At 38.6% G+C, this 15,139-nt stretch overlaps 1 protein-coding gene across 3 annotated transcripts in view; it reads right to left on the bottom strand.

Annotated features, from left to right (window-relative positions):
* TRPC4AP (transient receptor potential cation channel, subfamily C, member 4 associated protein) overlaps positions 1-15,139 on the bottom strand; it is a 94,182-nt gene that overhangs the window by 42,871 nt on the left and 36,172 nt on the right. For 2 of the 3 annotated variants that reach the window (XR_550426.1, XM_008571946.1), the window contains exons 7-8: positions 12,093-12,300; positions 8,004-8,189 (exon numbers count right to left, since the gene is read on the bottom strand). Coding sequence is in view for 2 of the 3 variants with exons in the window: in XM_008571946.1 (XP_008570168.1) it covers positions 8,004-8,189; positions 12,093-12,300 (394 nt within the window). In the remaining variant the exon portion in view is untranslated. The remainder of the gene's footprint in view (positions 1-8,003; positions 8,190-12,092; positions 12,301-15,139) is intronic. The other variant, XM_008572025.1, reaches the window with a different exon arrangement.

Below are 15,139 nucleotides of genomic sequence, written 5' to 3'. Positions count from 1 at the left end.
TATTTTCCAAAATGGCTTTACCACTTTACATGCCCACTGACAATAAATGAAGGTTCCAATTTCTCCACATCCTTGTCAACATTTGTTATTATCTGCCTTTTTGATGATAAGCATCCTAGAGGGTGTGAAGTGGTATCTCACTGTGGCTTTGATTTGCATTTCCCTGATGGCTAATGATGATGAGCATCTTTTCATGTGCTTAATAGCTATTTGTATATCTTCTTTGGAGAAATGTCTATTCAGATCCTTTGTCATATACTGAAATGGGTTTAATATGAGTCAAATATGTCCCCCCAAAGTTCATGTATTGGAAACTGGAGCTCCATTGTAACAGTGTTAAGAAGGTGAAAAATCCAATTACAGTATTTGAAAGGTGGGGCCTTTGAGAGGTTATTCGACTGTGAGGACTGTGCCCCCATGAATGGATTACTCCACTTATGAAGTAATGAATTATCATGGTTGTGGTTCTGATGGCTTCATAAGGAGAGTCAGTAAGAAGGGTGGCTCTCTTGCTCAGCCCATTCTCACCATGTGACACCCTGGTTGCCAGGGGACCCTGGTGAGAGTTCTCATCCAGAATAAGGCTCTCACCAGATGTGCCCCTGGGACCGTGGACTTCCCAGTCTTTAAAACTGTAAGAAATAGATTTATTTTCTTTATAAATTGCCCAGTTTCAGGTTTACTGTTACAAGCAACAGAAATGGACTAATACAGTTGTTTTTTTATTATTGAGCTATAGGAATTCTTTATACATTCTAGATACCAGTTCCTTATTAGATATATGTCTTGCAAAATGCTCTCTGCCCCAATGTCTTCTCATTCTGAGTTGTCATTTCACTTTCTTGATGGTGTTTTTTGAAGCACAAAAGGCTTTGATTTTGATGAAGTCCAATTTACCTATTAATTTGGTTGCTTTTTTGGGGGGGGGTTTAAAATTTTTTATTTTATTTTTGGCCACAAAACCAGTCTTAATACTTAAAAAGACTTAACATCATAGAAAATATGTGATATTTCTCTGACCACAATAACAGAAGGAATTTAAAATTTTTTATTTTATTTTTGGCCACAAAACCAGTCTTAATATTTAAAAAGACTTAACATCATAGAAAATATGTGATATTTCTCTGACCACAATAACAGAAGGAAATTTGGAAAATTCACAAATATGTGGAAATTAAACAACACTCTCCTAAATAAACAATGGGGAAAAAGAAAGAGTACTTTGAGATAAAAATCAAAGCACAATATATCAAAATTTATGTGATGCAGGGCTCATGCAGTGCTTAGAGGAAAATTTATACTTGTAAACACTTATATTACAAATAAGAAAAATCTCAAATCAGTAATGTAAACTTCTACCTTGAAAAAACAGAAGAGCAAATTAACCAAAAGCAAATATAAGTAGGAAATAACAAAAATTTCAATGAATACGTAAAACAGAGAATTAAAAAACAATAGAGAAAATCAACAAAACCAAAAGTTGACTCTTTGAAAAGATCAACAAAATTTGCAAACCTTTATCTAGATTGACTAAGAAAAAAAGAGAGAAGACCAAAATCACTAAAATCAGAAATTACACATGGGTATTACTACATTGTCATTATGGTTTTTTTGTGATGGTAAGATTTAGTTTCTTTTTCTTTCTCATTGCATTTTTGTTCTACCAGTGGGTTTTGTTCTTTCTTGTGTATTCATGGTAGTGATTATCATTTTTCAGATTCCAGATGCAGGACTTCCTTGAGGAATTCTTGTAGGGCTGGTAATGTGGTGGTGAACTCTTGCAGTTTTTGTTTGTCCGGAAAATACACTATTTCTCCCTCATTTCTGAAGGACAGCCTTGCTGGGTATAGTATTCTTGGCTGGCAGTTTTTTTCTTTTAGTATTTTGATTATATCATCCCATTCTCTTCTGGTCTATACAGTTTCTGTTGAGAACTCTGCATTAGTCAGATAGGGGCTCTCTTATAGGTGGCTTGATGCTTTTCTCTTGCTTCTTTTAAGATTCTCTCTGTCTTTGAGCTTTGCCAGTTTGACTACAATGTGTCTTGGAGAGAATCTTTTTGGGCTAAATCTGTTTGGGGATCTTTGAGCCTCCAGGATCTGATAGTCTGTGTCTCTCCCTGTACCTGGGAAGTTTGCCGTTATTATTTCGTTGAATAGGTTTTCCATGCCTTTTCCTTTTTCCTCCCCTTCTGACACTCATGATTCAAATTTTGTGTGCTTAAGGTTGTATGCTAGCTCTCTTAGATTTTCTTCATATTTTTAAATTCTTTTTTCCTTTTGTTTGTCCACCTGGGTAATTTTGAAAAGACTATCTTCAAGATCAGAAATTCTTTCTTCTGCTTGTTCTAGCCTGCTGCTTAAGCTCTTGGTTGTGTTTTTTATTTTTTTGAGTGAATCTTTCATTTCCATGAGTTCTGCTACATTCTTTTCTAAGGTATTAATTTCTTTGTAAATTTCCTCCTTCATATCCTGGATTTTATTTTCTAGTTTTATTTTGTTGTCTAACTGAGTCTTCTCATATCTCAGTGAGTTTAACATTATTGCTCGGAATTCCTTTTCAATAATTTCAAAGGTTTCCTGCTCTGTAGGGTCTGATATTTGAGAATTACTGTATTCTTTTGGTGGTGTTACATTTTCTTGGATTTTTGTATTTCTGGTATCTCTATGTTGATGTCTGGTCATCTGGTAGAGCAGTTGCTTCTTCTGTTACTCTGGAATGGGCTTTGAGGAGACATCGTCTTTTTTCCAGTCTCCTCTGGTGACTCTCCTTGTGTCACTGCAGTCAAGTGTCTGGCGGGCCTCCTGCACTACTACTGTGGCATCGAGCCACTTTTGCAGCTGCTGTGGCTGTGGCAGTGGCTATGGTGGGCCTACCATGTGGGAGTGGTGTTTTCAGAGTGCTCCTTGCCTGCTTCTGAGTGGGGGATGTTGCCCTTGGCTCCTGCCTAGAACCCCAGGTGTGCTCTGCTGCTTGTCTGCTTCTAGGAAGAGGGGGCTGCTACCCTCGGCTCCTGCCTAGGACCCCAGGTGTGCTCTCTTGCTTGCCTGCTTCTGGGTGGACAGGGCTGCTGCCTTTGGCTCCTGCCTAGGACCCCATGCATGCTCTGCTGATTGCCTGTTTCCAGGTGGAGCTGCTTACACTTTAGATGTCATGTCTTTGAAAACACTGCCAAATCCAAGGTCATGAAAATTTACCCTTATGTCTTCTTATAAGGGTTGGCACTTACATTTAGGTCTTTGACCTTTTGAGTTCATTTTTGCATATGATGTGAGGCAGAGGACCCAACTTCATTCTTTTGTGTGTGGATATCCAACAGTCCCCAGTAACATTTGTTCAAAAGACCACTGTCTCCTCAATTAATTGGTCTTGGCACCCTTGTTGAAAATTCAGTTGACCAAATGCATGAGGTTTATTTCTGAACTCTCAGTAATATTCCATTGACTTATATGTCTGTCAGTAAGCCAGTAACACACTGTCTTGATTACTGCAGCTTTGTAGTGAGTTTTCTTTTTCTTTTCCTTTTTTTTTTGGGGGGGGGGGGTGGCTGGCTGGCCAGTACAGGGATCAAACCCTGGACCTTGGTGGTGTTAGCACCACACTCTAAGCAACTGAGCTAACTGGCCGGCCCTGTAGTTAGTTTTCAACCATTTCACAGGAAGTGTGAGACCTTTTATTTAGATTTTTTCAAGATTGCTTTGGCTATTTGGGGTCCCCTAAATTTCCATATGAACTTTAGGATCAGCTAATGCATTTCTGCAAAGCCAGCTGGGATTTTTGATAAGGACTGCACTGAATCTGTAGAATGATCTGTAGATCAAGATGAGGAGTACTGCTATCTTATTAAGTCTTCAGATTCAAAGAATGGGATGTCTTTATATTTATTGAAGTCTTCTTCAATTTCAATGATGTTCTGAATTTTCAGAGTGTAAGTTTTGCAATTCTTTGATAAATTTATTCCCAAGTATTCTTTTTGATGCTATTTCATGTAAATGAAATTGTTTTCTTAATTTCATTTTTTGTTTGTTGATTGCTACTGTATGGAAATACTATTAATTTCTGAATATTAATCTTATATCCTGAAAGTTTGTTGAACTTATTAGTGATTTTTTTGTGGATTACTTTGGCTTTTCTACATACACAATCATGTTGTCTGTGAACAGAGACAGTTTTACTTTTTTCTTTCTAATCTGGGTGCCTTTAATTTCCTTTTCTTGACTTACTGCCCTAGCCAGAACTTCCAGTACAATACTGAACAGAAGCAGCAAGAGCAAACATAATTGTTTGTTCCTGATCATAGTGAGAGAAAAACATTTGGTCTTTTGCCATTAGGTATAATATTAGCCATGGGTTTTTTGCAGATGTCCTTTAATAGGGTGAGGAAATGCCCTCCTATTCTGAGTCTGATGAGTGCTTTTATCATAAGGGGTGTTAAATTTTTGTTTGTTCCTGATCATAGTGAGAGAAAAACATTTGGTCTTTTGCCATTAGGTATAATATTAGCCATGGGTTTTTTGCAGATGTCCTTTAATAGGCTGAGGAAATGCCCTCCTATTCTGAGTCTGATGAGTGCTTTTATCATAAGGGGTGTTAAATTTTGTCAAATGCTTTTCTGCATCTACTGAAATGATCATGTGATTTTTGTCCTTTATTCTATTGTTATGGTATATTACATGAATTGATTTTCATATGTTACACCAACTTGCATAAATCCCACCTGGTCATGATTTATAATCCTTCTTTATGTTGCTGTATTTGGTTTGCTACTATTCTGTTAAGGATTTTTATATGTATATTCGTAAGAGATATTGATCTGTAACTTTCTTTTCTTGTGATATCTTTGTCTGGTTTTGGTTATCAGGGTAATGCTGACTTCACAGAACAAGTTGAGAAGTATTCCCTCCTCTTTTATTTTATGGAAGAGTCTGTGAAGCACTGGTGTTAATTCTTCTTTAAACATTTGGTAGAATTCACCAGTGAAGCCACCTGGACCAGGGCTTTTCTCTGTGCATAGTTTTTTTGTTACTAATTCAATCTCTACTTGTTATAGGTCTATTCAGATCTTTCTATTTCTTCTTGAGTCAGTTGCAGTAGTTTGTGTTTTTCTTGTCATTTGTCCATTTCATCTCAGTTACCTAATTTACCAGAATATACTGTTTATAGTATTCTCTTAGAGTCCTTTCCATCTTTGTAAGGTTTGCTGTAACATACCTTCTTTTATTCCTGATTTTAGTAATTTAAGCTTTCTCTTTCTGGTCAGTGTAACTAAAGGTATATCAGTTTTGTTAATCTTTGCAAACAACCAACTTTGGTCTTGTGGATTTTCTCTATTGTTAATCTCTTTTCCAAAATCTCTATTTCAAAAATTTCCACCTTATTCCCTCTTCCCTCTTCTTGTGCTGTAATTGTTATGCATGCATTTATACTGCCTTTTAAAATTATATCTTTACCTTTACAGGTGCTCTTTGTTTTTTGGGGAGTGGATTCAAATTATTGTCTGAAGTCACTTGCTTTCAACCTGAAGAACTTCCTTTGGTATTTCTTATAAGGTGGTATTAATTCCCACATATTTGCCTGCTAGTAACAAATCTCTCAGTTTTTGTTTATCTAAGAATATCTTTTTCTTACCTTTGTTTTTGAAAGATATTTTTGCAAGATAAAAGATTCTTAGTTGACAGTTTTTCTTGAGCATGAAGAGCCATTTTTCACTTGCTACTTTCAAGATTTTCTCTTTGTTTTTCAGCATTTTTATTATGATGTGTTTGGTTTTGGATCTCTTTGAGTTCATCCTTTGAGTACTTGGAGTTCTTTGTAATGTGTAATATTTTTCACTAAATTTGGGAAGTTTTCAGCATTATTTCTTTGAATATTTTTTCTGTTCCTTTCTCTCTGTCATCTACTTCTAGTACTCCCATTATGTATATCTTGATGTGCTTAATAGTGTCTCACATTATTCTGAGGCTCTGTCATTTTTCTTTACTCTTTCTTTCTTCTGTTCTTCAGAATGTTTACTCTATCACCCTATCTTCAAGTTTGCTGATTCTTTCTTCTGACAATTCAAATCTACTGTTGAGTCCTTCTAGTGAATTTTTCATTTTGGTTATTATACCCTTCAACTCCCAAACTTCCATTTGACTTTTTCATATTTGCTATCTTTTTACTGTTATTCTCTATGTGATAACACATTATCATCATAGTTCCCTTTAGTTCTTCATTTATAATGCTGCTTTGAAGTCATTGTTAAATTTGGTATCTAGGCCCTCTCATAGGCAATTTCCATTGCCTACTTTCTCCTGTGTATGGGTCACACTTTCTTGTTTCTTTGCATGTCTCATAATTTTTATTATTAAAAACTGAAAATTTCAGGTAATATAGCAACTCTGGATACTGATTTCCCTTCCTCCCTTCCCGGCTTATTGTTGTTTGCTTATTTGTTTAGTGACTTGCCTAGACTATTTTAGTAAAGTCTATTTCCCCAGTAGATTGGTGAAGCTTTTGATGTTGGGCCTCAGAGACTGCAACCTGGTCATGTGCACACACAGTATCCCTGAAATGGCAATTAGCAGGGCTCTCTTTGAATGCCTCTTTCTGTGAACTCTGTTAAGCTTTCTGCCTCTTCTGGCATCTCACACAGCTGTTAAGCTCCACTAATTGCTAGCTGAATGCTCTGTTTTTGACAATGCCCTGAGGCATAAATTTCTCCAAAGTCTGATTCAATTAAATTTGAGCAGAGGTAGTTTTTGAGACTGAGGTTTGTTCTGACCTCAGGAGAGCTATTCTTAGCTGTCTCTTTCCCTGGTTCTCTGGTGAACTAGCTGGCCTATGGTTTAGCTTGTTATTCTTAATTAAGAAGAGCTACCTATCTCCTTGATTTGCTTACCACCAAAATATTCATTGTTTTTGAGAATGCTATTAGGCTTGACCTTTCCCACATTCTTTTCTTACCAACTGACTATCCCCTTGAGCAAAATCTCTGAGCCACTACTCGGAGGAGTAGAAAGAGTCAGTAGCTAGCCTCTAGTCTTCTGGGCTTATGTCTCCTGGTATGGAACCTCTGTATACAAGTGAGTAGGGACAAGGATGATGACAGCCACAGTATTCTTGGCCTGAAGTATCTGAAGCACAGCTTCCATATTATGAGTGTAGCACAGAGCTGGGTGGAGGAAGGGAGTCTCTGGTCTCTTGGCCTATTCACCAAGAACTTAGCCTCTTCAAGTTGGAGTTGGAGGAGATGAGAAAAGCTGGTGGCTTGCCCCTCCTGGTGAGATACCATATTCCTTGTTTGGAAGCTGAGAATTCTGGGTTTGTACAATCTTATTCCGTCCTGCCAACCAGAGTCAAATGCTTCAGGGGTGGATACCTGACTCAAGATGGGCCAGAGTCCTCCATTAGGAAGCTGGAGCTTAGACTGGGAGACTAGTCATTTATCAGGCAGACTACTACCTAGTCCCATTAAGGGGACCAGAAATAGGCAGAGATCCGCAAGAGAGAAGACTAAATCAACATGTAGAAAGAGGAGACACAGAAAGAACTCTCCAGGTTCCTAAGAATGCTCTAGTTAGTAGTTCCAGTCAGTCCCTGAGACACAGCTGCCTCACATTCTTTTTTTTTTTTAAAAGATGACCGGTAAGGGGATCTTAACCCTTGACTTGGTGTTGTCAGCACCACGCTCAGCCAGTGAGCCAACCGGCCATCCCTATATAGGATCCGAACCCGGGGCCTTGGTGTTATCAGCACCGCACTCTCCCAAGTGAGCCACGGGCCGGCCCTAGCTGCCTCACATTCTGTAACAAAGTCCTTCTCCCTGCAATCAAGTCCACTTTGAGAAAGTTCAATGAGGTTTCTGTAACCAGCTGTCAGAGAAGTCTTACCAGTCATGGTCTAGGATTGCCCTGAGGAAAATTCTACTTTGGGCAAATCTCAGTCTTCCTTGGAAAGGTCAAGAATGGCTCCAGGGGTCCAAAAGAAAGCTCCTCACCACTCACAGGACCCTCCCCAAGTACCTTGATTGTGCTCAGACTCCTCATTGGCCACTCGCATCAGGGCATCTAGCACCAAAGCATTGTCTAGCCATGTGTACCATTCCTCCAACTCCTGAAGAAAGCTGGCTGTGCCCGTTGACTCTGACACCTTTCGAGTTGCCAGTTTGCAAAGACGCTCGACAAAGCCTGGGATGCTGAGAAGGGCCGCTGCCAGGGAGAGAACGAGAGGGAATTTTCAAAACGGACCAGTGAAGCCAGCTCTAAAGCCCTCAACAAACAATCTGTATGATAGAAATGACTCTTACTCTGATAGCAGCTAGTTAGAGCTGCTTTTTCTTTTTTTTTTTTTTAAAAAGATGACCGGTAAGGGGATCTCAACCCTTGGCTTGGTGGTGTCAGCACCACGCTCAGCCAGTGAGCCAACTGGCCATCCCTATATAGGATCCGAACCTGTGGCCTTGGTATTACAAGCACTGTACTCTCCCGAGTGAGCCATGGGCCGGCCCAGAAATATGTTCAATTTTTAGCAGGCACGGGGAAGCAGGATCTCTTTTATCTATTGGTGGGAATATAAATTAAAATAAACTTAAGCCTTAAATTTGTGCATCTTTGAGCCAATAGGTTCATTTCTGAGAATTTACCATAAGGAAATAACCAGTCATATATACAAAGATAGCTGTATAAGGATGTTCACTGATGTGATTTCTGTAATAGCAAAAAGGTGGAGATAACCAAATATTCATCAATAGCTGATTGACTAAATACAACGATATATCCATACTATGGAATACAACACAGACACTAAGAATGACACATACATCTTCATACAGTGACTCAAAAAAGATGTTTAAGTTTACTTACTAGAGGAAAAAAAAGTAAACGTTTAAATAGCTCATTTTCCTCAAAATTTAAATATTTGCTTCTTTAAAATATATACATAAAGGGGCCGGCCCGGTGGCGCACTGGAGAGTGCGCCGCTTGGGAGCACGGCGGCGCTCCCACTGAGGGTTCGGATCCCATGTGGAGACCGGTTCCCGCTCACTGGCTGAGCACGGTGCAGGCGCAACACCGAGGGTTGCGATCCCGTTGCCGGTCCCCGGTACAGGCGCGACACCGAGGGTTGCGATCCCGTTACCAGTCAGTAAAAAAATTCCTGAGCAGGAGAGAATATAAATGTTCCTTTTAAAACTACTTACCTGTAGTTTCTTTTTTTTTTTTTTTTTTTAAAGATGACCGGTAAGGGGATCTTAACCCTTGACTTGGTGTTGTCAGCACCACGCTCAGCCAGTGAGCAAACCGGCCATCCCTATATAGGATCCGAACCCGGGGCCTTGGTGTTATCAGCACCGCACTCTCCCGAGTGAGCCACGGGCTGGCCCCTTACCTGTAGTTTCTGATTTTCCTGTAAAAAACATTTACTAACAGGAAGAGAGAAGATGAACATTTTTTTTTAAGGTAAAGAAAGAAATAATAATTACCCAATTCCTATTCTTATCAATCCCATTTTACTGACAATAATGAGTAAGATGGAAATTCTGATCACAAAAGAGAACATAATATACTTTGAAGGCATAGAGATCCAGGTTCAAATCCTGGCTCCATAATTTAACCTTCTTTAAAACGAAGCTCATGTCGGGCCAGCCCGGTGGCGCACTGGAGAGTGTGAATGTATCACCTAATAAAAAATTAATATATACCTAGATATTTCATGATATCAAGATATTACTGGGCCGGCCCGGTGGCGCACTGCTACAGTGCGCTGCTTGGGAAGCGTGGCGGCACTCCCGCTGAGGGTTCGGATCCCACATACAGAACAGCCGCTCACTGGCTGAGCGAGGAGCGGGGGCAGCACCGAGGGTTGCAATCCCGTTGCTGGTCCCAGTCCGGTACGGGCGCGACACTGAGGGTTGCGATCCGTTGCCGGTCACGAAAAAAGACAAAAAGACAAAAAAAAAAAAAGATATTACTGTTAATTTTTTTATATAATGACACTGGAGTTATGTTTTTAAAAAGTCATTACCTATAGAAACATTGAAACGTATGCAGGTTAAATTATATGTCTGGGATTTGCTTCAAAATAATCCAAGGTAAAACAGGTAGTGAATGGCAGCAGAAATAAAACAAAACAGGCCACCAGTTGACAACTGTTGAAGCTGGATGATAGGTAAACAGGGATCATTATAGTGTTCTCTTTACTTTTGTATGTGTGAAGTTTCCCACAATGAAAAATTTTAAGTTAAATTCAAAAGAACACAACACTAAAGAAAATTCTTTTAAAATAAATTTTTATTAGTTACTATGAATAATTAATAATAATTACTATAGTAATTAGTTAGAAGGATTATATGAAGTCATATAAATCCATGGTTCGGCAAAAAATCTTAACCCCTTTCTTATCCTATATAAAATTATGTTTGACCTCACTCAAAAAAAAAAAAAAAAAAAGCTTATTAAAACTACAGTGAGGTTCCTCAAAAAGTTAAACATTAAATTACCATATGACCTAAGAATTCCACTTTAAGTTATATATCCAAAAGAACTGAAAACGGGTGCTCAAACAAATCATGTACACACATGTTCACAGCAGCACTATTCACAATAGCCAAATGGAAACAGCCCAAATGTCCATCAACCAATTAATGGATAAACAAATTGTGGTATATACATATGATGAATATTATTCAGCCATAAAAAGGAACAGAGGACTGACATGCTACAACATGAATGAACTTCAAAAACATTATGCCAAGTGAAAGAACCGGATACAAAAGGCCACATACTATATGATTCTATCTATATGAAATATCCAGAATAGGTAAATCCATAGAGACAGAAAGAAGACTAGTGGTTGCCAGGGGGTGCGAGAAGGGATAATGGGGAGTAACTGCTTAATGTGTATGGAGTTTCCTTTCAGAGTGATGAAAATATTGTGGAACTAGACAGAGATTGGTTGTGCAACATTATAAATACCATAAATGCCACTGAATTGTTCACTTTAAAATGATTAATTCTATGTAATGTGTCCTTGTAATTCTCATAGCTGTATCAACAGCTATCGCACCTTGTTGGTTAATGTTAAACTGGCTGACAACTAAATCACAAACAATTTCTGAGAATTTCTGCAAAAGTAAACCTCCTTTTTTCTCTTGTTTGTTGAAACATCAATATTTCCCACATACTCCTATACAGTTTCCTCTAGTAGGCCCTGCTTTCCAGCTAAGCGTCACCTATAAACAGATAATTATCTGGCCTATGGCTTCATCTACATCTCTGACTAAAATCTTGAACGATGTTTTTTTCCCCAAGATGGAACCATTTGCTCCCATCTGAATCAACGAAAGGAACAAACATCCTGAGAGTTTAAAAAAAGGCTCTATCATATTTATTATCTGAGCTCCAGGAAGATAGCATAAATCACTATTTTGCTGGGCAAGAAAACTAGCTCACCGTCATAGTTTATTAAAAACCAAACAAAAACTTTCTGGCAACATCTTACATACTTCAGCTTTCCACACTATTAGGGACTGAACTGTGTCATTTCCACCACCCCGTCCCCAATTCATATGTTGAAGCCCTAACCCCCAATGTGACTGTATTTAGAAATAGGGCCTTTAGAGAGGTAATTAGGGTTAAACGCAGTCATAAATGTTGGGCCCTAAACTGAGAGGACTGCTGTCCTTACAAGAAGAGGAGACACCAGAGATCTCTGTTTTTCTCCTTGCACACACAGAGTAAAGGGCCATGTGAGGATACAATGAGAAGGCAGCTGTCTACAAGCCAAGAAGAAAGGCCGCACCAGAAACCAACTCTGACAGCATTTCCTTCTAGCCTCCTGTAAGATTAAGGCCCACAAGAAGCTTAGTAGAAAAAGGTATAGTCGTTTGAAACTCTGATAAACAATGGTTTCTACCTTTTTTGAGGTTCTGAACTCATTCAAAAATCTGACAAAAGCAACAGTCCCCCCAAATAATAAACAGATATGGATTTTATATACTCTAAGTGGACCCTAGGAGCCCTCACATAGATCAATCTCTAGAGATACTGAAAGAGCTAGACAAGTAAGGATCTCAGAACTACAATCCCAAAATTCCAAGAATTTGGAGACTTTACCTTGGTTGATTTCAGCTGCAGAAGGCCCCAAGCTCAAGCTCTTCTTCTGCTGAGCATTTTTGGCAAGAAGCGTGTGCTTGTCGTCATTCCCTGTATCCATCTCTGAAATGGTGACAGCCAGAATCCGGCAGAAATTAGCAAGCTGCTGCTGATCAAAATTGGATACTAAGGAACTCAAATTGGGGACTTCATCTAGTCGGATCATTTCCTAAAGAAGACACAAATAAAACAATCCCCAATGCTCAATTCATTCAAGAGACTGGATATACCCCTCTTTTGTATTTCCCCCCAAATGTGCCTCAGTAGCTAGACCACTTAGGTTCAAATCCCAGCTTTGCAATTTGCAGCTATGCAACCTTAGTTAAGTTACGGAACCTCTCTAGTCTTTGCTTGATTATCTGTAAAATGGGACTAACTTACCTCACAGGATTAGTCTGAGAATTAAATTTACTCTTTGAGCACCACTGTTCTCACTCTCTACCTTTGCTCTCGTGGTGCGTTTTGCCTATTAAAAAAAAAAAAGAAAGAAAGAAAGAAATGCCTACAACTCAGGTTTTATAAATCATAAATTGACACTCTTGCTAAAGATTTTTTCTCTTAAAAATAAAATATTTCAAATACAGCTGACAGTCTCTGTGTATCCCCACCCAGATTCATTCCCCTCTCCCCCTCAAGTGGTACCATTATTGTGAACTTTGTGTTTATTATTCCTATGCATGTTTTTATACTTATAAGTATTTCTATTAAAATATATGGTATTGCTCTTCATGCACAGTATGAATATCATATTATACCTTACTTTTGACTCAACATTGAATTCATCTACATTGATACAAATAGCTCTGGTTCAATCATTTTTCACTATTTTACTCCACAATTTAATCTTTCTCCTTCTTAAACATATTGAGGTAAACTACAACTTTTCTCTACTAAACAGTGACGCGATGAACACTCCTATAGGTGTTCCCTGTACATGTGACCATTTATCTAGAGTAAGTGACAGCAGGCATTCTTGTCTTTTTCTTGACATTAGTACAAATATTTCCAAAGTTTCAAAATTAAGATTAATGTTTCCTAAAAGTTTTAATAGATACCCTATATTAAGTTAAAGAATTTTTCTTCTATTCCTAGCTTTTATTATGAATGAGTATTACTAGAAGCCCTCATAAATCTCACTCTCCTCTATTTCTGTAATGGAGGGGAACATGAGTTTGCTGTGGAGGAGACATTTGGGAGCAGCTGCTTCCACCTTTGCCTTTCCTTTCCCCAGTACACAACAAATGTTAGCTACTGTTACTATTGGAAACTGTGCCTTCAGCACAGTGACTAAACTGTGATTTTTCATCAGTTCCTCTAGCTTTGTCTAACTCAGTGTATGGGTCCCAAACCAGGTTCCCACCCCAGTCCCCCAAGCCCACTTCTTTTTGTTAATGTTTTAATTTTTATTTCATATTTGACAGGTTATAGAGCACAGCAAAATGAATAATTGCATGTGCCTTCCCTATTGCATCTCTCTGCCAGAGGTAACACTTTCGTGAATTGTTTTTTATTGCCTTGTCATTAAAAAACTAGTTTTATCATATGTATGATTCGCTTTTATTTTTTGAGCTTTATAAAAATGATATACTATCTACAGTCTTCGGCAACTGGCTTCTATCACTCAGTCATTTCTATTATTCAGCTATGTTATTGTCTATAGCAACAGTTCACTGATTTCTACTACTCTACAATATTCCACTGGGTGAAATGAGTACATTTATCCATTCTTCTGTGGACGGATCAAAGACTTGGCTTCAGTTTTTTGTTCTGAAACAATGATGCTAAAAACGTTCTTACATGTTTCTTGATGCATATGTGCAGAATTTTTTCTGGGGCAGTAGCTTCCAAACTGTCTGACAACGATCAATAAGAAATATATTTTCCATCACAACCCAGCAAATACACAATGTGGGAATATATAAATACATAGATAAATATGACAAAAACTACTTCAAACAATACCCTTAAATGATACACTTAGATCTTTTCTATTTAGTTGGTAGACCCACTGAATTGATTTCACAGCCCTCCTGGTTTCAATTTAGTGCGTTCATTTCTAACAATCACTGTTCTATGACTGGGGATCCATACAAGTGTGCCCAGGCACAGGTTACAGGTGACCTATGGCAAAATACCGATGCCTCAGCCCTCAGGGAAGAACTTCCCTCAGTGCTAGAGGACAGGGTATGTGCATGTTCAACTACAAAACAAAAAAGTATAAATATATTGTTAATATAAACAATTGTCTGCAGTATGTGTTTCCACTGATATACGTTCTCTCTCCCTCATTGTGGTATTAATTTGCATTTCCTTCATTAATGGAGTTAAGCATCCCCTCTTATATTTATGGACTATTTTTTCTCTTTTGTGAAATGCTTGTTCCTATCATTGTCCACTTTTCTGCTAGGCCGTTTGTCTTTTTCATGCTGATTTGTAAGAATTCTTGATAAATTCTGAATACTAATCCTTTGTTAGTTGCATGAGTTGCAAATGTGTTTTCCCAGTTTGTGATGTGGGTTTCCGCTTTCTTTATGATATCTATCTCCCTCTCCAACTGCACCAAGATATCCATAATGTTTAGTAGAACCTATCATCATTTTTGGCAATACAGAAAGGCTTAAGAGGAAGTGAGAGGCCATGAGGGGGCAGGTGGGAAAAGCTGAGGGAGCAATTCTAGACTCCTATGCTGAGACTCCCAGGGAGTCAGGAGTTTCCATCCTGGAGGCCACCTCTCACACACTGGCTGGAGCTCACAACTATTGGAAAAATAACAAAGCCTCTTTATCAAAGGGCACAAAGGGTCTGTCTGGAGCCTGCACACATCTCCAATGTATTCCTTACAGACAATGGGGCCACTTGTGCTTCTTCTGCCTAGGTGATGACAAGCAAGGCCTGGGGAAAGTATAGCACAAAGACAGAAATAAAAGCTGGGGTCACTGTAATGCATTTGGGTGCCCTCTTTCCTGCAAAACCCATCTCTAGGAGGTTGCTCAGTAATAAGAGGAAGA

This window comes from Galeopterus variegatus, unplaced genomic scaffold, assembly GCF_000696425.1.
Source record: "Galeopterus variegatus unplaced genomic scaffold, G_variegatus-3.0.2 Scaffold3, whole genome shotgun sequence".
NCBI lineage: Eukaryota > Metazoa > Chordata > Mammalia > Dermoptera > Cynocephalidae > Galeopterus > Galeopterus variegatus.
This window is presented reverse-complemented; position numbering and strand designations above follow the sequence as displayed.